The sequence below is a fragment of the Malus domestica genome, chromosome 11 (genome assembly GCF_042453785.1).
Source record: "Malus domestica chromosome 11, GDT2T_hap1".
Lineage (NCBI taxonomy): Eukaryota > Viridiplantae > Streptophyta > Magnoliopsida > Rosales > Rosaceae > Malus > Malus domestica.
This window is the reverse complement of record NC_091671.1, coordinates 32,681,288-32,706,331: the sequence shown is the minus strand read 5'-3', so window position 1 is coordinate 32,706,331 and position 25,044 is coordinate 32,681,288. Positions and strand designations below refer to the sequence as shown.

General features: G+C 37.9%; 1 protein-coding gene across 1 annotated transcript; it reads right to left on the bottom strand.

The window, feature by feature from the left end:
• Positions 1–17,008: 17,008 nt before the first annotated feature.
• Positions 17,009–17,549, bottom strand: LOC103448601 (uncharacterized). Its single transcript, XM_008387868.4, has one exon. The coding sequence runs from the start codon at positions 17,372–17,374 to the stop codon at positions 17,108–17,110; it is 267 nt and encodes an 88-aa protein (XP_008386090.1). The 5' UTR covers positions 17,375–17,549; the 3' UTR covers positions 17,009–17,107.
• Positions 17,550–25,044: the final 7,495 nt, after the last annotated feature.

Below are 25,044 nucleotides of genomic sequence, written 5' to 3'. Positions count from 1 at the left end.
TTCCTTTTCGTTTTTGTGAATAAGAAATCCAAACGCCATTGTCTTCTGAGCTGTGGTCTCAACAGTTTGTTTTCCGCTTGTGCGCACGAAACAATCAGCCGTTTGTGGGTTGTGAGACATACTTCCGTCAACTGTTAATAGTCACACACGTAATGTGGTAATATTTCTTATGTGTTTTGTGTATCACATTGACAATCAATCAACTGCTAACACTTGCACACGCACATTTTTCATATATTCTTTTTACCTCTTGAGGAAAAAAAAAACTTGTGTGAAACTTTCCTTATTATTGGACTTTACTGAGTGACATTACAATTCAATCAAAACTCACAACATGACAAGTCTTAAATTTAATCTTTTATGATTTTTATATTTTAAACTCTCATAATTACTTTTCCTACTAATTAATATACAACATGATATTATTTTTTTTCCTCTGTTTATTTTTTCAGTTATGAGCAACATTTCATTGCCCAGGACGTCGCATATATTCTCAAATAATAAACATAAATAAATTTGCTGATATATTTTATATAGATCCTTTGATGAGAGTGCAGCATTGAACAGTAAGAAGAATGCCGAACGGCACCTTTAAACTTTCATGTTAGTTTAAAATGGAAATTTTTTATTTAAATTAGAGGAATTGGGGTTTTTATTTTAGAGGTGAAAATCCCTTAGATATAAATTTTAATGGAGGTTGCGTGCACATAAGAAAAGTCAAGCAGATCTAGCAGAGAAAAAACAAACTAACAACGCCTGCAAAATCACAGAGTGGGGACAAAGATGGTAGATAAAATTTGGGGAAAATTTTTTATTGTCTTAATTTGTTTTTCCATATTCTTATGAAGAAGGGAAAGATACATTGTGTGGAAGAAGACGGTAGAAAAAATTTGGGAAGAAAATTTTAATGTCTGAATATTTTCCCCCATATTCTTATGAAGAAAGGAAAAGCACAGAGTGGGGTAGAAGATGGTAGAGAAAATTTAGGAAGGAAAATGAGAGAGAGAAGTGGAAAAAAAAATGAACCATTAGATAATCTCATATTGTATAGAGTAAATTAGTAGGAAAATTAATTATTAGAGTTTCAAATATAAAAATTATAAAAGATTATATTTAAAAATTGTCATGTGGCGAGTTTAGATTGAATTGTAGTGTCACTCAACAAAATTTAGAGATAAGCAAAGTCCCACACAAATTTTTGTCCCTTTTACAGAATTGTAAACCATAACTTATAAATTAATTAATCATAATCTCTAACTCAAACATCAAATCCAAGAGTAGCGGAAATTTCGTTGTAAAATCTGGAAAACATACAATATGCATGTTAACATCAGAAAGTGACCAAAAAATAAACAATATTCACCACAATAAGTTAAACTGGTGTGGTCTATTTTATCTGACAAGGTTAAAGAGGGCCGGCAGCAAGGAGAAGAGAGAGAGATATATGTGTTTGTAGAATTATAGGGGAATGTGTGTTGTTATCCCTCATACATTGTGCTTTTATTTATAGTAGTAAAAGGAGAGAAGATATTCCTTCATCCCCAAGGAATACAAGATACAATAGGAAATGATAACTAGAATCAAATCAAATCAAATCTAATCTAGGATTTACATAATCACACTTAAATTAGGAATGTTTACAACACTCCCCCTTGAGTGTGTAAATACTCAAGGTAGATTTAGCATCATGCAGAAGTTGAGGAAGTTGACTCGTCGACACTGATTCTAAGGAACAACGCTTATTATCAATAAGGTAGGAACTTGCATTAGTGGTAAGTCTCACTAAAAAACCCTAAGGCTATGGCAAAAACCCGGGGAGGGACAAAATCCATAGTATAAGGAAAAATATGTGAGAAATGCAAAGTCAAAAGAAACGTCTACGGGATGTCATCGGGGATATGACCAGCCCAATGTGGGTGCCTCGTTAAAACCTAGTTAGGTAGCAAAAACCCAGTGGGAAAAATTCTCCTAATTGTAGGGAAAAAGAGTACATTAAGATCATGCAAGTATCTACAGGATACTTCCCTTGAGTTTGACATAATTCCAAAGAGAAACAGCAAAGTTACAACTCAGAAAGTTTACGCATACCAATTCCATGAACAAGCTTTTGAAACGTCGTCTTCGGCAGTGATTTGGTGAAGAGGTCGGCTAGATTGTTTTGTGAACGGATTTGCGTGACTTCAATCTTCTGATGCTCTTATTGTTGATGTGAAAAGAAAAACTTCAGCGCAATGTGCTTAGTGTTGTCTCATTTAATGTAATCCTTCTTGAGCTATTCGATGCATGCTGCGTTGTCTACAAAGATCGTTGTCGGGACACGATAAAGATCGCAGGAGTTTCGAATATGGCCCACTGCTGCTCTCAATCAAAAGCATTCTCGAGTTGCTTCATGTAAAGCGAGAATTTCAGCATGGTTAGACGAAGTGGCAACTAAGGTATGTGTAGTTGACCTCTAAGAGATTGCAGTGCCTCCAATGGTAAAGACATAACCCGTTTGAGAACGCGCCTTATGCGGATTAAACAAGTATCCTGCATTGGCATAACTAACAAGGCGAGAATCAACTCGAGGAGCATAGGGTGCGGCACCATTCGAGGATTCATAGGGATAGAACAAGCCCAAATATGTAGTACCCTTAAGGTAACGGAATATGTCTTTTACGCCAGTCCAGTGTTTGCGTGTAGGCGCGTTACTGTATCTTGCCAAAAGATTAACAGCGAAGGAGATGTCGGGTCTAATGCATTGAGCTAAGTACAATAAAGCGCCTATCGCACTTAGATAAGGAACTTTAGGCTCCAAAATCTCTTCATCTTCTTTCGAACAGAAAGGATCTCGTTTTGCATCTGGCGATCGAACGACCATAGGAGTACTCGAAGGCTTCGCTTTATCCTCATTAAAATGGCACAGCACCTTATGGGTGTTGTTCAATTGATGTACTAGAATTCCATTCGACCAATGCTCTATCTCGAGACTGAGACAGTATTGAGTCTTACCTAGACTTTTCATCTTAAATTATGACTTTAGGTGCACGGCAGTTCTCACGAGCTCTTTAGGAGTTCTGATAAGATTTATGTCATCGACATATACTACAACAATCGTAAATCCGGAATGTGACTTCTTAATGAACACATAAGGGCATAGTTCTTTGTTTACATATCCCTGACTAGTCAAATACTCACTCAGGCGGTTATACCATATTCTTCTAGATTGTTTCAAACCGTAGAGTGAACGCCTCAGCCGAATTAAGAGCGTGTTCCGAGGTTTGGAAATATTTGAGCCAGTTAATGTAAGTCATTCGGGAACTTTCATATAGATTTTCGTATCAAGATCCTCATAGAGATATGCGGTTATTACGTCCATCAACTACATATCTAGTTTTTTCGGAAACTACCAAACTGATAGGGTAGCGAAAAGTAATCACATCCATAACGGGTGAGTAAGTTTCGTCATAGTCAATCCCGGGACGTTGTGAGAAACCTTGTGCAACAAGATGAGCTTTGTAACGTACAATTTCGTTCTTATTATTACGCTTCTAAATGAAAACCCACTTATAGCCAACAAGCTTCACACGTGAAGGAGTAGGAGCTACAGGTCCAAACACTTTACGTTTCGCAAACGAATCAAGTTCAACTTGGATTACTTGTTTCCAGTTTGACCAATCAATTCTATGTCGACATTCATCAACGGAACGCGGTTCACTGTCATCGCTCAACATGATCTCAGTAGCTACTGCATATGCTAATGCATCGTCGACAATCATCTTATTTCTACGCCACACATCATCTAAGCTAGCATAATAGACCGAAATCTTACGATTCTCGGGAGGAGGATTCGTCTCTTAAATGACGCTTCCATAATCTAGAATTTCCTCATGAGTTGGATAGAATGAGTAAGAGATAGTCGGAGTCACGGTAGGCTCTTCAAGACCTTGTGTCGTGGGTTTCCTCTTTCGGGGGTGTGAATCCTTTGAACCAAGGGTTCTGCCACGCTTTTGTGTAAAGGAAGATGATTGGATAGCCGCTAATTACATGGATCACCTGAATTGGAATCTTGGGCCTTCAAGAGGGAAGTTCGTCGTACATTTGGTACATCCATCTTTGCAGGCGTATTCGTAGCTGGAATATGAGACCTTGTCACACGCGCTAGATTGGTGAAAGCATCTGGCATACTCTGAGTTATGCTCTGGAGATCTAATATATGCTGCACTTCAATTTCAGACTGAACGGTGTGGGGATCTAAATGAGACAAAGTAGGAGTCGTCCACGATAATTAGCGTCGTTCTTCAGGAACGTTGATGTTCTTATCTCCCCCTAACGACAGGAAAAATGTCTCATATAAGTGACAATCCATGAAACGAACGCTAAACAGATCGCCTGTCAAAGGTTCTAAGTAACGAATAATCGAAGGAGAATCATATCCGACATAGATTCACATCCTTCGCTGAGGCCCCATTTTAGTATGTAAGGGCGGTGAGATTGACACATATACCGCACAATAAAAAACGCGCAAATACGATATGTCAGGTTCGTATCCGGTGACTAACTAAAGGGCACTAAATGGTTGTGTCGCAATAGGCCTCAGGAAGGCCAACTTTACTGCGTGCAATATTGCATGGCCCCAAGTAGCGATCGGAAGCTTGATACATATGACCAACGATCAAGCAATCATTTGTAAGCGCTTAATGAAAGCCTTTGCCAGGCCGTTCTGGGTGTGAATATGGGGTACATGATGTTTAACTTCAACCCCAATCGACATGCAATAGTCATCAAAAGTTTTAGATGTGAATTATCCAGCATTATCTAATCGAATAGATTTGATCGGATAATCAGGGTAGTGAGCCCTGAGCTTGATAACCTGAGCCAACAGTTTGGAGAATATAGCATTCTTTGTGGACAAGAAGCACATGTGTGACCAACGTGTGCAAGCGTCAACCAAAACCATAAAGTATCTAAATAGTCCTCAAGGAGGGTGAATCGATCCACAAATGTCCCCCTGAATCCTTTGTAGAAAAATAGGAGGATTCGAACGAATCTTGTCATAAGAAGGCTTAGTAATAAGCTTTCTCATCGAACATGTTTGACATGCAATTCCTTGGATCGAACCTAAACTTCGTGTTAGTGGATGTCCGTGTGAAGATTTGAAGATACATCGCATTGTTATTCGTCCAGGATGTCCCAAATGATCATGTCAAAGTGTAATTTCGTGCGTGGTCCCAGTAGTAGGGCCGGCCACATAGTGGAATTCTATGGGATGTATGGTCTTAGTATATAGACCACTCGGGGTACATTCCATCTTCTCTAAAATACGCTTCTGGCCATATTTGTAGGAAAGGCATAGAAATTCAACTCCGTTTTCTACGTGGGCTTCAGCGTGGTAATTATTATCTCTAATGTCCTTGAAACTCAACAACGTTCTTCCGGAATGTGGAGAATAGAATGCCTCAGAAATGTTCAAGATTGTACCATTGGACAACATTATATGTGTCTTACCGTATCCTTCTATTAGGTGGGATGGGCCTGAAAGGGTTGTTAGAGGTGCATTCTTAGGTATGAAGTTAGTAAAATAGATGTGTTCATGCAAAACTGTATGTGTGGTGGCATTATCTACTAGACAACTAACTTTCCCACTAGTCATACCTAGAATGACAAATTAATTTGAATCAGTCACACGCATAAAAGTTTTTAAAAACAAATATCAAGTCAAAATAATTTCATTTATTCAAGGATGGTAATTAACTAAAACTTAATATCCAAAAAATAAATCACCAACAAATAATCCAATCATAAAGGAAAATTGTTCAAAAATAAACCAAAAACAAATGAAGGGTTCAGTCACTAAGTGGAATTCGGCCCCATTGTCTTATTTCAACTAAAAAATAAGTCTATATCTAAGATTCTAATCTTCCATAGGGGTGGTATCCACTTGAAAGTCAGAAGTCTCCAATTCATCCACTTGCATGAAGTTTGATTCAAATTTCTTACGACGAGAATGATATTCATCTACAACCTTCTTGGGAGCTCGGTAAATACGTGACCAATGGTCCTTTGAACCACAGCGATAACACATACGCGCGTCCATGGTTTCAGGTGCTTTGCCCTTATTCTTGAAGTTCGGGTCCTTGGGAGCGAGGTTTGGGCGCTTCTGGGCTTTGATTCTTCCCTTAGATAAGCCTTGACTCTGTTGACCTTGGTGGGATGGCTTCTGACCCCCTACCACGCCTCTTTTGGCGTTTTGGGCGTTGGTTGGTGTTATAGTGTGGTTCAGGCACAAGAGTCGCCCCAGTAGGTCGAGCTTGATGATTCTTCATCAACAGCTGGTTCTGTTTTTCAGCGATAAGTAAAACATAGATCAAATCTGAGAACTTAGTGAACTTATGAGCTCTATATTGTTGCTGCAGGACAATATTAGAGGCAGAGAATGTCGAATAGGTCTTCTCTAGAAGATCATCGTCAGTCAAAGTTTCATTGCAAAACTTGAGAAGTGATCAGATTCGACAAACTTCAGAATTATATTCATTCACAGACTTAAAGTCTTGGAAGCGTAAATGTTGCCAGTCATGTCTTGTTTCAGGTAAGAATATATCATTTTGGTGATCAAAACAATCAACCAAAGTGACTCATAGTACACGTGGATCCTCCTTAGCAAGATACTTAGTTTGCAGAGCGTCATAGATATGTCTTTGGATGAAAATCATAGCAGTGGCTTTTTCAGCTTCGCCAACAAAGTTGTCCGTCTCTTCTTCAATAGCGGGATGTAAGTTCTTGGCAGTGAGGTGGAGCCTCACATCTTGGACCACTTGAGGTAGTTCCTTCCAGAGACCTCTAAAGCAGTGAAGTCAAGATTGTTCTAATTCGACATGTTCCTATCACAAAATAGATGGACAAGATGTGGTTAGTGTAATGGAGAAAAACCAATCCATTCACATAGAAGTAGAACATACAGGTTCTAATAGATATGTATTGGTTTAATTTTGCATGAAAAACTTCAGGTTTTCATGGGTGATGTTTTCAAGTGAAAACTTCAGGTTTTCAAACAAGGCATGTTTGTAAGAAACTTTAGGTTTCAAAATAATTATGAACTTCAGGCTCATATATTCCTGCAGGCAAACACAAATATATACAAAAAAAATATGCAACAAGAATATGCAAAATATAATTTGTAGGTTTGAAATTATAATTGAATTTAATTATTTGGACTTCGGGCCAAATTAAAGTGTGGGTGAAAAAATATAAAACCCATTGGGCCTAAAAATAATTAGGCGAATAAAACTTGGGGTCCAAAAGAAAAACTAAGCCTACAGGTGGCTTAAGAAAATTGGTCCGTGCTTCCTAGGCCCAAAAAATTGGGCTAGGGGTCTCGGGTGTAGGCTGCAGGCCTACAGGGAGAGATAGGAGCAAGGGAATGGGCTGTTGCAGGCAAACCCAAAAACAAAAAAACATTCATACTGGCCGCTTCAGGCGAGTGCAAAAAAATTGTTTGTTTTTTTTTCTTTCATGGGCTGGGTCCAACAGAAAACGGAATGGGTTGTTGGATTTGGGCTAGGACAACACACACAGCAGCAAGCCCAACGGGCCTTGATGCGGGCTGAGGAATCAAGACCCAATTGGGCTCGGGTCGAGAAAGTTCGAGACACCCCAGTGATGCTGGGTGTCGGAAAACCTTCGGCCTGGTTTCAGGCGACTGTCCTCGGGGGTTCATGGTATGGCGAGGCATGTGGGTTCAACTGGAAACCCAAGTCTTGGACGGAAACCTAGGTTTCGATGTCAGGGAGGTCTGAGAGCTATTAGGATTCGAGGAATCCATCGAAGAGCTTCTTCGATGTTCATAGGATTTCTGAGAAAAAAAACCCATCGTTTCCTACGATGGTGAGGTCCTAACACAACTACAAGTGTGACTTCCCAGGAACAACGGCGGTGAAGCCGTGGTTGAATGCGGACGGCACCGTGGGTTAGGGTTTGATGCCAAAAGCATCTTCTCAGATGGAGCAAGGGTTTTGCTTCGGTGCTTTGCAGCCTATGTGGGCTCGTGTGAGCCCAGTGTTGTCGGGGTCATCGGTTCAAAAAAAAAAAAAAAAACCTAGGTTTCCCCCTTTTTTTCAATTCATATATAATTCAATTTGATGCATATGCAATTCAATAATTTTACGCAATTCATAACCAATATCAAATTCACATAATTCAACAATTATGATTATGAGGCATACACAATTTATGTAGAATCTAACATTCGTAAAACGTAAAGTTGGGTTATGCATCATGGTGAATGTTCATACTATCAGGGCTGCAAAAATATCGAGATAAAAACCGTTGTTTTGAAAGAACCTAATTGCGTGATGATATGGATGAACTAGTTTGATGCAGAAAAATTCTTCAACGTCAGATTCCTAAACGCAGCAGTATGAGCGTGTTGATAACGTGTTGTGGTCTATTTTATCTAACAAGGTTAAAGAAGGCTGGCGGCAAGTAGAAGAGAGAGAAAGATGTGTGTAGAATTGTAGGGGAATGTGTGTTGTTATCCCTCCTACATTGTGCCTTTAATTATAGTAGTAAAATGAGAGAAGATATTCCTTCATCCCCAAGGAATACAAGATACAATAGGAAAGGATAACTAGAATAAAATCTAATCTAGGATTTATACAATCACACTTAAACTAGGAATGTTTACAACATCAACTTTAATTTATTCTTTTTGTCGAAAGTTGAACTTTAATAGTAATTAAAATAAAATAAAAGTTGGGTAAGCAATAATATTGGAAGACACTTTTAGGTCTATTGTTTATTGAACAATGTTTGGCTACTCAAATATGAGTAGGAACTCCTACTTAAAATTTCTCAAAATTGTTTGTTGTCAATTTATAGAATTTCGTGTTTATAATCAAAACCGTACATATTATAAAACAGCCTATAAAAATCGCCTCTGCAAATAATCAATTAAAACTAAAGTAGTTTATTCATCAAACTATTTAAAAACAAATGAACGGTATTGATAAAAGCATTACGAACTGTTTATGTATTCTCTACAATAGATTGATTAAACGACCTTAATTTTAATTTATTTTTTGCAAAGATTATTTTTACAGTATGATTCATAGTATGAATGGTTATAATCATAAGCACAAAACTCTATGATTAAAATACTAAGAATTTTGAGTAGGAATTCCTACTCATCTTTGAGTAGCCAAATATTGTTCTTGTTTATTATATCAAGGCTTGAAACTTGGAAATAGAGTAGTATTGTACACCTTTACCTACCGAGAAAATTGTAACAATGATCCTTTAACTATAACCCAATTGGAGTAATAGTTTCTCAACTAAAAATCTATGACCATTGGTCCCTTAATTCCTTAGAACGTGCAAGTATGGTCATTTTCTTCAATTCCGTTAAAACTTTTGTCAAAATAAGTCACATGCCACACATATAAGGCTGAATTGAGAACCAAATATGTAAAACCAAATGAGAAAATTGTAGCAACTGTCCTTCAAATTTTGCCCAAATGAAAAAATGGTCCCTCATCTTCAACCCAATTGGAGCAATGGTCTCTCAACTTTAATCCAATTGTAGTAATGGTTCTTCCAACATAACTCATTTTGATGGAATTCTGACGAATTAATGAAAAGGACCATAACTGCACGTTTTGATGAGTTAAGCAACCAATAGTCATGGATTTTTAGTTAAGGGATCATTGCTCCAATTAAGTTAAAATTAAGAGACTATTGCTATAATTTTCTTTTACCTGCTCCTAACATTTTAGATGGCAAGAATCATTGACTACTTGGCATAATGGTAGGCCTCCTTTGGTATCAAATATTAAATTTCATTTATACCCTCTCGAAATATAGGAGGATTAATTAAATAAGGGAGAAGTTTCTTTCATGTCGTCTCAAAATGAAAAGTTCCACCTACCTCTAATATACTTCGAATTCAATGGGTGATCCATTCTAATTCAATTTTAAAGACCAAACAAGAATTAATACTTTAATCTGAATCTCAATATATCTGTTTTTGTTGTAAAACAATGGGTATGTTTGTCCATATGCATACAGTAAACCTTTCACAAGTTTAATAGTATTTTGTTTGCTTTTCAAAATGTTTGCTCTATAAATAGAGCATTACAAGTGTTCAAAAGGGGGTGATAAAAGGAAGAAGAAAGGAAGAAGTGAGAAGCCACAAGGCTCACGGCAGAGAGAGAGAGGGAAGTTATCTTGGTAATATTATTACTTCTGATTATAAATAAAAACACTACTACTTCCCCGATGATGTACTCCAGTCACACTGACTGTAGAGGAACCTCATAAATTTTGTGTGTTGTTTATTTATTCCACTGCAAACACCGTCAATTTTACAACACGTTATCAGCACGAGAAGCTCTCGTGCCATTGGAAAGCACAACGCCACAAATCTTGTTCAACTCCTTCAGCTAGAATCTTACAGATAAGAAAATCTTTTCATTTCATCTTAAAATCTTTGTACTACTGATTTTCATGAAGCAAATATATATATGTTGTTGTATGACTGTATATCATTCTCTGCATAAGCAAAAGAGTACAGACTCAAAATTCGTAGAGAATCTGACAGCCATGTAAACAGCCTTGGAACTCAAACTTTCAGACCTCGGATTGAAATACTTTCTTCTTCAAAGTTGTTCGTCCACCGAGTACCTATAACATATCAAATTTTCAGAAAATTCCAACGGTGCGATCATCGCAGATGCTTGAAATACCAAACCAGTTTCCAATTTCCGCAGAAAATTGGACAGGCACCTTATGAGTACCAAAATTCCATTTCAGTAGCTCAGATCAAAATTGTTTCTTCACGAAAGTTGTTCGGTACCCTCTTATCCATATCATACTAAAATTTGAACTAAATATAATGGTTTGATCTTCTCATAAGTTGTAGACACTCTTGACTCCAAAACTTATGGGAACCGTTTCGACTTTTTCAAAACTCACCGAGAAGGAACACCAATTGGAACTTATTGTTACTATTACTTCCTCAGTAACTAAAGGGACTTAGAGTTGTGAAATGTAAATTAAAAAAAAAAGAAAAAGAAAAAGGAAGTGGCAGACCAAGAAAATGAAAAAGCAAAAGATGAGAACTTAATAATTGCATTTTATGTTTTGGCATATTTATGTTAATGGTGTTGGATTAAAGCCCATGTTATAAGTTCTATTTATTTAAAGCAATTTATTTACAGTGGATAGAATTATTACCCTTTGTTTTAAAGCTTTGATATTTATGAGAATGGTGTTGAATCAAAACCCTTGTCACAAGTTTTATTTACTTTAAAGCAATTTATTTACCATGGACGGTTTTACCGCCTACTGCTTTAAGTTTTGATTTATGTGAATGGTGCTTAATTAAAGCCCTTTTCACAAGCTTTATTTACTTAAAATCAATTTATTTACCCTGGCCGGAATTACCGCCTATTGCTTTAATTTATTTATTGTACTTCTTTTTGTTACGATGAGTACATATTGGACCCGAAGTTCCTTGATCATATCAGAACCTGAAGTTTCTTGATTCTCATCACATAAAATGATTGGACCCGAAGTTCCATCATGCAAAAAAATCAGGCATGAAGTCCCTAGATCCTCAAGATCGGACATGAAGTTTCTTGATAAGTACCTTAAGTTTCAAGTGCTGCAGTGCCTCAACTTAATTGTAATAAAGGCCATGAGAATCCCAATCCATAGGCTATTAAATAAGGACTAGAAGCTCCTTGATGTATGTAAATGAAGATATAATGCATATTCGCTGGAGAGTTTACATCTCGAAGTTTTGATGATTATTGCATGTCATTGGGTATTGATGTTGAACACTATGTTCCTCATGTTCATACTCAAAATGATTTAGCAGAAACATTTATTAATTGAATGAAATTGATTACCCGCGCTCTACTTATGAAAACGAAATTGCAAGTTTTCTACATGTGGACATGCCATTTTACATAATTCACCATTAAGTTTGGTTGAGACCAGTTACCAACCATCGATATTTCTCAGTACATCTCGTGTTTAGGCACCAGCCAAACATTACACATTTACGAGTTTTTGGTTATGTTATCTATGTGCCTATTGCACTGTCATAACGTACTAAAATAAGGCATCAATACAAACAAGGAATTTATGTTGAATTTGATCCACCATCTATCATTCAATATTTAGAACCCTTGACTGGGGATATGTTTAACGCGTGGTTTGCGGATTGTCATTTTGATAAGACAATTTTCCCGCCGTTAGGGGGAGAAAATAATATTGTTCTAAAAGAACAATGAGAAAATATCATTCCAGAAGAATGATGAGAAAAGACCGTTCAAGAAGAACAAAGAGAATTTATCTTATTTTGATTTACGAAGCAATCAATGAAAAAATGAAGTAAGAATAATTGAATGATGCAACGAAAGTGATGAAATCATATACACTTGCTGCAAATGTGCCTACAAGAATTGATGTCCCTGTTGGACAAAAGTATGATGCAGTAAATGATTTATCTGTTGCACACCTGAAGCGTGGTAGACCCTTAGACTCAAAAGGTTCATTCATTCGAAAAAAAGAAAAGAAAAGAAAAAAGAATATAACAATACTGAACTATTGCATTCTCGAAGCATAATTGTTGCATGCCAGAAGCATGACAGTCGCCGCATGGATATACGTCCCAGAAAGGACAATCCGCGAACATGGGAATGTTGATGTCTCATGCATGGAGCATGATAGACATATAGGTTCCAATGACTCAACTCCCAGAAGTGGAGATTAAAATCCAAGCTCTATAACGCTCAAGAGGAGGTTATGATCTACATTCTCTAAATTATGACTATCTTGGAAGAGATAGTGTAATGCCCTTGAAGAGGCAATGGATATCCAAAAGAAATGAAAAGCTTTTATGCATGCGCATGCACATGAGAATATGGGATCTCGAATTGATGAAAACCAATGGTAATTTTGGTTTTTACAAGTAGCTACTAAATTCATCAATGAGCTGTGTTGATATTGAGTCCCGTTCTTTTTTGTCAACAAAATTATTAGCCAAAATGGAGAAAGGCAATTTCATTACAATTTTGTAAGAACGTGGAAAAATGGACATGTATATTTGAATATAATACAAATAACCAAAAGATGTTGAACCAAAGAGGTTACATTGGGCATTTCTAATACAGTGAAATATACTCACATGATATGACACAAGGTATTGAAACCTGAAATTATACTCTTGTAAACAAGTTCATATGAATGGAGAATTACATACGAAGGGTTGTGAGTTGCCCACATCATATCTCCATAAGTAAATCCCTCAAGTATATATGGGAGCAAATTGCTCTGTATAAATTCCAAAAAGTGTAGAAAATCCATGAAGGATTCAAATTGCTTGAAGCAAGCCCCCGAAGGGTAAAACATAAAATATGTACTCAATACCAATGGATGATATAAATTGTCGTAGTGAGTACTATCATTATGATATTATGTACTCAATACCAATGAATGGTATAAATTGCCTTAGTGAGTACTATCATTATGATATTGTTGCAACATACTAAAATCTCTTGCAAGAAGTTGATGATATTAAATTAGAACTCCTGAAGAGTTGATGATATTGAATTGAAACTCCTGAAGAGTCAAGAAAGATTAGAAAGTGTTGAGAGGAATATTGTCTCGAACTACAGATCGAACAATATGCCAACACGAATCTTATCCATGATGTTTATGATATTAAAGAATCATATGGATTGAAGATTATGAGTTAAATACTCAAATGATGTCGACACTAAGATTAATCATTTATCTTCGTGAAGGTAAAGATAAATTAATGTTTGGTCTAGAAGTACCATATCTTAGTGAAGTATATGCTTTATTGTATTTGACACAATACACTAAATGAAATAAAGCTTGTTTATTAATATCTCCGAGAAATTACAGATATGTGCATACACATGAGTTAAAACAAACAAACAAGATGGAGCCTTCACAAAGGTTGCTCATGTGAAGCCTCAGTACTTGGAAGTACCTCATAATGAGGAGGCATTGGAGATTGATCGTGTGGTGCCCCAGTACTTGGCAAAACACCAGAAGGGGAAGACATCAATTGCATTCGGAATTTAGCAACGAACCTCTGGTGATCACTTTGAATTCGACTTTCAGATTCCTGTAGCTGGTCGAGCTTTCTTTTCATGCTCGTAGAGTAATTATTTGCAAGCACATGTAACACTCTATTCTTGTGCTTAAGCCCTCTAATCTCTTATTTAAGAAATACCACCTTAGCCATCAATGATTCAACTTGGCGAGTTTGAGCAAGTAGTCGTTGACCCATATTGGAAACAGAGCTAGCACACTGAACATTGAGAGCCAATGAGTCTTGAACGGCTAACTCATTAGATCGTTTTGAAAGGATTCTGTTATCCTTTGGAGTGAGAAGATTCCTAGCTACCACAGTAAAGGTTATGTTATTCTTCATCACATAATCCCCAACTGTAAGAGGACCATTAGAAGATAAGAAGGACGAGCGCCATATGTTATCCTGACGCTGCTCGTCTATATCACTCATAAGACTCAAATCTAAACAAATGGTAGATGGGCAAGCCATTTTCAGAAATGATGAAGGAAAAATGAGGTCAAATAAAATTTTAAAAGTGCAAGAAGGGGGAAATTTCTACAGGCAACAACTTTTTGAGCATACTCTTGAACATAATTGATGTCTTTATAAAAGAAAAGGCAATAGAGCCACTTGTTCAGAGATCGAAGAGGCATCGTTTTTCGAATTTCAAAAGTTAGATTTTCCTGAATAAAGTTCGTTGACATTTTTCAGACACAATCTCAGCTTTTTCGGATATCGCGTGCAACTTTGTCAAAGATCTCTAAAAAAGTTGAAAACGTGTAAATCTTACTGTTCTAATTACACCACAGTTGCTGACAAAAGTAAAGGCACAACACCACTACCTGTTATTGAAAAATCTCTATATATGTCGATCTCCGTTCTCCATAACAAGGCAGACCTACAAGAATACCTAACTCTTCCTCATCTCCGAGAATGTATCTTCAACAAAGCATCTCAAAATACTCAGTTTTCTTCCTCTCCGAGAATACCTCTTCAAATAAGTCACACCAGAGCAAACATATCTCATATCATCAGGGATGAGAGCAAAAGTATCTCATATCATGCAATCTTCATGTCATTTCCTTTGTCCTTGTTTTTACCTGCAAAGACAAGGATAAAGAAACCAATATGTTGGACCCTCAACTCAAACTTCGGGTAAGGAACCGACTGCCCAGAACCTTTGCTTGGTTGCTTACCTTGCATTGCTCTCGAGTACTCATCTTCAACTATTGATATGATGTTGGCTATTTACACTGAAGCTGCCACATATGGATAGGTCACCAAGAAGTGATGAACCATTCAAATGCAAGGGATGCATTCCACTCATGCATCAGTGGACAAATCCTAGAAGAGAAGATGCCACACATGCATGGGGGAAAACCAGGGAAAATACCACTTTTGCAAAAGGAACAGATAAGAAAAGTGAAAATAATACATTGAAGCATGTGGAGACAAGCGCAACAAACACGTGCTGATTCATTCCCGACAAAGCCGAAGATCACTTGCCACATGAAGCTCCTCGTGGTCCAATTTCATTTAAGATCAAGCCTCGAAGGTCCTTGAAGAAATCACAAGTCTGATTCTAGATCAAGTGTCCACCACCCTTGAATTAAATTTAGCTCTCTGATAAAAGGAGTAAATTCAGACATTTGGAGGAAGTCTAGCAGAAGGCCCTTTAGCCCAGTTAAAAAACAAGTATGTAGAAAGTTAACAACAAGTAAAATACCTTTTTTGGCAACTCTCCTCGCTAAGGGACTAAAGCATAATGATCAATGATTAGCCTAAAGAATTTGAAATCAAGGGGAGATACTTGTTAGGGAGAGCATCCAAAAATAGATCAAGATTTTAACAAGTTAACTGATGTTATTATGTGAGCATCCAAGGGGGAGTGTTGTAAAACAATGGGTATGTTTGCCCACATGCATATAGTAAACCTTTCACAAGTTTAATAGTGTTTTGTTTGCTTTCAAAATGTTTGCTCTATAAATAGAGCATTCCAAGTGTTCAAAAGGGGGCGATAAAAGGAAGAATAGAGGAAGAAGTGAGAAGCCACAAGGCTCATAGGAGAGACAAAGGAAAGAGGGAGGGAAGTTATCTTTGTAATCTTATTACTTCTGATTATAAATAAAAACACTACTGCTGCCCAAGGATGTACTCCACTCATATTAACTGTAGATGAACCTCGTAAATTTTGTGTCTTATTTATTTATTCCATTACACATACCGTCGATTTTACAACAGTTTTTTGGTTACTAAAATCTCACGAGACGTATGAATCTTATGAACCAGCTTATTAAAACAAACAAAAAATATATGGGTTGTCGTATGCCCATGCAGTCATGGTTATGGACCATTTCATACACGTCTAGCCTTTATGTGATATTTTGTCCCAAAATTTATTGTTTATTTATTTTACAGTTTGAGAAAGGTGATTTAAAGGCGTTTTGGTTATTTATATTTTTTTTATTCCTTCAGTGCCCCATTTTCTTTTCAGTTTTCCAGTGCCTTCACCAATCCACCTTGTTCTTTTTTTTTTTTCCGATTTTAATTCTCTTTTGAATTTGTGGGTTAGTATGTTATTTTAATCTTGTTCTCTTATTTTCCCTTTTTCATCTCAGTTTTGCATTTGTCCGTTTTCATCCAATTTGTAATTTTGATCCATCCTTTAAAATTCTAATTAAATTGCTATCATGACGACACATTGTAATTAAAAGGAACGCAAAACAAAACAGAAAAAATCAGACTGGTATGGTATATATATTGCAAAATTTCTCTTAAATTGTATATTTAGGGAGGCAGCATTTAATCTTTTGACCAATCCGCAAGTTAACTTTAGACCCAAGTATTCTTAATTTGCTCTCACTTTCAAGAAATGTTAATTCCGCAAAAAATTAAAATAAAATAAAAGGAAGTAAGAAACGATTCAACGAGTAATCATGAAATTAAGCCATATAATTCATGAAAAAGGGATGACAGATCCATACTCATAAACCTAAAATCTATAAAATACCTATTTAACACCTAAAATCTAACAGTATTGGGACCCCAACAACTCAACTCCATGAGTTTTTTAACCTTCTCCTCCTGTGATCTCTTCATCGTCATAGAAATTGCAGAAGACGAAGAGTCGGAGAGTTTCTTGGCTTGGGAATAGGATCTGATGTTGTTCTTGGCATTCTGGTGGACTGACCTCAGAACCCCATTCCACCTGCAGACTCCTTGGTCCTTCAGTGCCTCCACTGCTCCTATACTTGCTGCTACTACCCAAGCTCTGCAGGCTGCGCTCATTTTTTTTTTTTTTTTTCTGATTTTTGTTGTGAGAGTAGGGAAGGAGATTTTTGGGGTTTTCTTGAATTTTTGTTGTGGGTGGTAGGGTATGCGTATATTTATATATGCCAGCTGATACGGTAAAAGAACAGTGAGATTCAAGACAGTGGCACCAGTTTAGGACTAGTGTTGGAGTATTGACGAGAAAAAGTGGCTTGGGACTTCAACCAGTGGTATTGGTAAGACGCGGTTGCAAAACGGCGTGCTGATGCTTGTTTTTTTTTTTTTTTTTTCATCCGGCCCAAAGGAAAACGCAAAAGTTGTTCTCCTCCATAGCCACGTGCATCCCTATATTGTTTTACCGACAGAAAAAAAAAAAAGAAAAAAAAAAAACTCAAATTTGAATACAGTGATATATTTCCTTAGATGTTGGATTTGGGCTAAATTAACCATAATTTGGTCACGAGATGTCAGATTTGAGCTAAGTTATACAATAAGTAAATCATAATTCAACATCGAATTCATTATTCATGAGAATCTAAGATCTCTTACTTATAAGTGAATACAGATACTACTAAACCATAATATAAGTGACAACAAAATTTTTAATTTAGCTGCACGATAAAGCATCAATTAAATTAATTTCATTTCATTTTTCAGTTTGTCATTGTTTTGCTACCTTTCCACATTCACCAATTCAACGGGTTGGGATTTGAAACGAATTCGATCCCAAATCAAGTGAATCCACAAATCAAATATGAATATGAGTTGGTGTGATTCGGTAATAATTTAATTACGAATAGACCTCAAGTGAAACTTGTGTTCAAACATTATGAGAACAAATTGAATATCAACATTAAAAAAAAAATGTTTTGATAACAATTTTGTTTTTATTTTTACTTTATTTAAAGGTAACTATTATTGGCAAATCAAAAATTTAATTGTATACTTTTCATGAGAGTCTTTTTCTTACTAAATATAAAAAATTTGGAGTGCACAATTAAATTTGAGAACTGCTAGACCCACTCACGCTATAATCACACACACCATAAAAAGTTATAAAAATTAAAATGTGTTGTCCCATCCACTATTATTTTTAAAATAACCTCTCATATTCTAAAATTATAAACTTGTCTCTTAGAAAAAAGAATATAAACAAATAATATATAGATATATATATAAAGCTAAAATTAAGTACATAATCGGGATAGAACTTCATCAAATATAAGAAAAATACTTGATTATTTCATATTAAAAAAACTTTTACCTCACATGCCTCAGAGTCAATCTTTGTTCATTTTGGACAACTTATACTCCTTCGGTATCATATATTGTGCCCTAATTGAGACAAAATTAAGGGGTCGTTTACGTAACCGTAATCAAAATATGAGGAATTGGATTGAGGAGGAATTGAATTGAGGAGGAATCAAAATCAAATTCTTGTTGAAACTATTTACTTAAATATTTAGGAATCGGAATAGGAATGAAACTGAATTCATAGAAGTTGTTTACTAAATCAACTGAATCGGAATAAAAATCAATACGATTACTAAAATGCCTTTTTTTTTTAATTTTATTCTATATTTATATTTAAAAACATTTAAACTAGTTATTTTTACTTAAACTAAAGATTTTTTTTTTCTATTCGTAAAGAGTTTGTTTATACCATATTTAGGGCCTCCGTATTTAGATCTCGTACAAATACTCGGGGGATTTAAATGTAATTATGTAATAAAGGAAGGGGCAAATATGTAATATGTGAGGAGCCCTTATTCTATAAAAGGAATCCTCACCTTCACAAAAAGGGGAGGCCAATTCCTAAGGCTCCCCACCCCTTCTCAAAGCTCTCGCTCTCAGAGCTCTCTCTCCCTCAGATAAATACATAATCAGTGTGGACGTCGCCCAAACATTGGGGTGAACCAGGATACATCTTGTGTTATTTACATTTCATGCAGATTCACGGTCGGATTTACGTTGTTCCAAGACCTCCAGTTTTGTGCATCAACATTTGGTGTCGTCTGTGGGAATCGACACGAAAAGTTATGTCGGTTCTCTTTCATTTTTTCACCTCTACCGTGAATCTGCAAAATCTACGAAACCCAATCGACTAGCTACTGCTTCCACCATCCCACTCCACGAGATCTTCAGCTCCATTAGGAGATCCCAACCACCAAATTTGACCACCCCTTTTTAGAAAAAATCCATGAGCAACGTCCGCAAAGACCTCATCCACAGCTTCCCTCAGAAGCACGGGATGAAATTCCACAGCTACGCGCTAGCGTTCAAGTCGCACGTGCCCTCGCTCGCTCCCTTGCTGACTCTCTACAGCTCGACGAGGATTACAACGGCGAGAACGACGTCGTACCCAACGAATCAGTGCAGAAGTGGAGGTCGGAGGTGATGACGGCCTCCAAGATCTTGCCGTGCTTGTCGAAGTGCTCTCTCAAGGCATTTTTGGGAGTCTCCCGCGCCAACCCTCAGCCATAAAGCACTTGGGTGTACTTATCTTTTAAGCCACCTGAAGCTTTTCCTGAACGAGCCCTTTATCTTCCCCTCCACGGAATACATCTTGTGGTAACTCCAAGCTGCTTGTCCAGACGGAGCAGTAAAAGTGCCATGCGGTGACTCTGCTAAGAACTATCCGAGCAACCCAATGCTTGGACGGCGATAGGTCAGCGACACAAAGGTGGGTCCGTATGTGTGGCTTACGTATCAAGAGGTTTATGACGCTGCCATTCAAATGGGTTCAGCCATTAGAAGCCGCGGTGTCAATCCTGTAAGTCACATACAAATTAAGTATATATATCTTCGAGCAAGAGGACGGCCAACACGGCGACAACAAAAAGCCTCGTTTCTGTACGGACCAACCAGATCCGCAAGCTCGTCAGTCATCTCGACCGCTCTTTCTTCCTCTCCAAGCTCTTCGACCTTGAGGTTCGCTCCTTGACCTTGAGGTTCGCTCCGACTTCGACTCCAAAACCGACGTCGTTGAGAGGGTCCGCGTTTTGCCTCGCTTGATTCATCTGCACTCTCATGGTGGGTTCTTTCAAGTTTGGTCATGATTAACAGAGTTCATTGGATTGATAAGGAAAAACTTGTCAAATTCATTTTAGACTTCCAGGACATTGAAAATGGAAAAATTTCTGACAGACCAGAAGATGTTGTTGATGTCTACCACACATACTTTGGTGTAGCTGGACTTTTCCTTCTTGAATATCCCGAGGTGAAGGCCCTAGATCCAACTTATGCTTTGCCAGTTGATGTTGTGAACAGGATTATCTTGGTCAAATAAAGCAGCTCAGATCTGGCGATGGTGGGCAAAGAGAAGAGCTTGCTGCACATGTCCTATCATTATGCAAGCTTGCGGCACTTGTCCTATCACTATGTGCACCGAATCCATACATCATTTCTCAAATCACCCGATTTGGGTGAAAGCGTGTCAGATGGAAAAGATGCTTGCAAGTTGGGGTTTGAAATCTTTAAGCCAAAAGGAAAAAAAAACAACAAAGATGGGGGAAGGCAAAAGCAAAAGAAAGGCAACCAGGCCGAAAGCAACCATGCCATCCCTTCAGCAATAAAGGAGCCACATGCTTCAAGCCATGAGAACCCCTACCACAATATTTTCTATTTCTGTCACGATTACCCCTGTTGCCCTTAATCATGTCATCAAGCGACATATCCAAAGTAGAAAGCAGAAAGAAAAGCAGAAGAAACAGAAAAAAAGCAAAAAAAACAAAAGAAGAAAGCAAAAGAGAAAGCAAAAGGAAGGAATAAACACCCCACCAGAATGATGTGATTTACTTTTCTGGTTTTTGTATGATGTAATTTATTTTTCTTATCTTTTGGAGACATCAGTATGAACCCCATCAGAGGGTAAAAAAAAAAAAAAAAAAAAACTAAAGGCCCAAAATAATGGGCTACAATGTCATACGGAGGGCAAAGGCCCATAAGCCCAAAATAGCACAAACCAGGTGATCAAAAGTACGCCCAGTACTCCAAAATTATTCGGCAACCTGCCGCTATTACCACCAGCCAGGTGATCAAAAGTACGCCCAGTACTTCAAAATTATTTGGCAACCCGCCGCTATTACCACCAACCAGGTGATCAAAAGTACACCAAGTACTCCAAAATTATTCGGCAACCCGCCACTATTACCACCAACTAGGTGATGAAATGTACAACCCGTACTCTAATATCATTTGGCAACTAGTCATTCATGCCACCAACCAGGTGATGAAATGTACAATTCGTACTCTAATATCATTTGGCAACTAGCCATTCATGCCACCAACCAGGTGATGAAATGTACAACACGTACTCTCCTTCATGCCACCAACCAGGTGATCAAAAGTACGCCCATTACTCCAAATTATACATGAGCATTACTCCTTTCATTCATACATAAACATTCATGAGCATCACTCATGACAATCATACATAAACATTCAGGACCATCATTCATGTCAACATTCATGAGCAACACTCATGTTAACATTCATAAGCATCACTCAGGACAACATCCATGAGCATCACTCATATCAATCAACATAAAAATTCATGAGCATCACTCATGTCAATCAGCTTCAAAAGCTTCATTTACAGAGCTCTAGCTTCAAAAGCTACAAAAAGCTCTATCTTCAAAAGCTTCATTTACAAAGCTCTAGCTTCAAAAGCTTCATTTACAGAGCTCTAGTTTCAAAGCTTCACTTGCAAAGCTTCACCTACAAAGCTTCAGTGCAAGGTATACAAATACCGCCTCCGAACAACCGCCACTTCGGCCCATACATGGATTCAATTTGAAGTCTCCAGCAAACAGGCTCTATTGACCGAAGACTTGAGGGACTACACTATACACCATATATTGGGCCTCAAATGGGCCTCATAAAAAAATACTTGGGGGACTTAGCCCATTATTTATGTATTGAGGAGCGAGCCCTTATTCTATAAAAGGTACCCCCTCACTTTCATTAGAGAGCACCCATTATTCATGTACCGAGGAGCGACCCCTTATTCTATAAAATGGACTCCCTCACCATCATTAGAAAGCATCGCCGCCTACTGAGCAACTGCCTCGCCTCGAGCATCAACTCTAGCCCAGCATTTATGTATTGAGGAGTGAGCCCTTATTCTATAAAAGGGACTCCCTCACCTTCAATGCCACAAGCCGAGCCAACCAAGGCAACATAAGCCACAAGCAGAGCAGCCTCGCAGCATGTGTTACTTCAAGTTGAGCAGTATTTCACTTTAAGCACCGCCTCATATCAAGTATTAGTTCAAGATAACATCTAGCTACTTCAGCCCACACATAGACTGAATTTCAAGTCTCCATCCAAAAGACTTTTTTGACTGAAGACTTCAGGGACTACTGTTTATACCATATTTAGGGCCTCCGTATTTAGATCTCGTACAAATACTCAGGGGACTTAAATGTAATTATGTAATAAAGGAAGGGGCAAATATGTAATAAGTGAGGAGCCCTTATTATATAAAATGACTCCTCACCCTCACAACAGGGGGATGCCAATTCCTAAGGCTCCTCACCCCCTCTCAAAGCTCTAACTCTCAGAGCTCTCTCTCCCTCAGATAAATACATAATCAGTGTGGACGTAGCCCAAACCTTAGGATGAACCACTATACATCTTGTGTTATTTACATTTCATGCAGATTCACGGTCGGATTTACGTTGTTCCAAGACCTCCGGTTTTGTGCATCAACAGAGTTAAAGTCCACTATTGTGCAAAAGCCGAAGTAAGAGCCCAGCCACAATCATCTTCCCTCCGCGGAAGAAAAAACCCAGAAATTAGACCTCGAGGTCGCGGTCGCCAAAACAATGTCACAGAAAGATGAATAGGTGAGCGAAAAGCACGTCTGTGAGATACTGACGTTGACGTCATCATCTTGGAGCTACGTCCACGCTGCATGTCGGCGATGTCGAAGCGGCTGGTTCATCGCCTCCTGAACGACGGTGATCCGGTGTTCGGGAACAAGATCTCGTATGCAACCTGCAAATCTCCTGAACCTATCGGATTTTTGATTCCCTTACTCTACCAGAATTAGGGGTGGGCAAACGAGTCTATGACCTACGGGGCGGGTCCATGTAATTGGCGAGGCAGGTCGGGTCCAAATTTCTGAAAAAACGGGTACCTGAGTAGGACCGTTTCCACCGTCCATTCTATGGAGATTAAATCTCCACCATTAATTTCTACCACATATCTTATTTCCACCTCTCTGTCACTAACTCTCGTCTTCTCTCTCAAAGCCTGTAAGTATATTTTTTCAGGAGCCATCATCTCTTAACTTCCAGGTTGCCTCCTCATAGATTCTAGGGCTTGATTTTTCTCCCCCTCATCCACCTTTGTCATCTCTAGAACCTTGGTTTCTTCTCCCTGCAGGCCGTCTCGCCATCACTTCACCTCCCACTGCTTCCTCAGCGCCTCCTCCACTGTTCACTCTTCCTCTCATTGAAGCCACGACGATGTACATAGGTGCTTCCCCTACACCATCTGCTCCCAGATCAGAGTTATCGCTCCCCCTTTCTCACTCGAGTCGAGTCATCTTGTGAACACCACCATCACCATGGTCTCCTCCCGAATGCGACCACCCGTCACCGCTGTCGAGAACACCACCATCATCCTGTGATTCAAAATATCATATCATCTTCTCTCATATTAAGGTAATTTCTAAATTAGGGTTTTTGAATTATCTGGGTTTCTAAATTTAGGGATTTAGGACTTTTGAATTAGGATTTTTGAAATTTCTGGGTTACTGAATTTGGGGATGTAGTTTCTAAATTTTTTGGATTTAATTAGTTTTGCTTAGGTTTTGATTTTAGTTTTGGTTTTAGTTTAGCTTTGGAAAATCATTCTGTAAAGGATCTTGCTGGACTTGTAAGGCAAAATAGACTAATATTGAACTTATTCATGTTCATTGGTTTTCTTACTAAATTCCATATGCTTTAAATTGCTACGCTTTATGATTTGCAGTTATAATTTGATGATTGGGAATGGTTGTCTACATATTTTACAGTTTAAATGTTGTTGGATGATAAGAACGGGAAAACTGGTTGAATGAAGTTGTTGTCTTCAAATGGGCCAAGCCTGTTCTAATAAAAAAATTGTAGACCCAAATATGTTCTTGAAAAAATGTTATTGGACCCGTGGACCTGGCCCGAACCGGTTCGTTTCAAACGGGCTAGGTTAGGTCCGGTTTCAATTTTAGAAATTTCATTACTCGGCCTGGCCCGGCCCGTTGCAATTTAAAATGGGTCGAGTCCGATTCCTCCAAATTTAGGCCCGACCCGGCCCGTGCCCACCCCTAACCAGAATTCAAGCTCGTGAGATTAATTTGTTGGGTTGAACGGCGTATTGATAAGAGAAGAGGGCATAATAGGAAGAGCAAATGAATTCCGGATTCACTCACTCTCCCGGAATTGAATTCCATTATTTGTGTGGGTCCCACACACTGTTGATTCCTTTAAATTTTAGTAAACACAGGTATAAACCGTAATCGGAATCAGACTCTTTCTTTTCATTCTGATTACGGATTGTTAAACACGCCTTGAGAACTTCCATGAATTGAACTTTGAATGTCAAAAATCATGATGCTTCACTGTCAAACTTTTTTCAAAGGAAACCTTGATTTTAGTGTGTTGCAACTCAAGTAGAAAATGTATACTTTCCCATGATGTTTT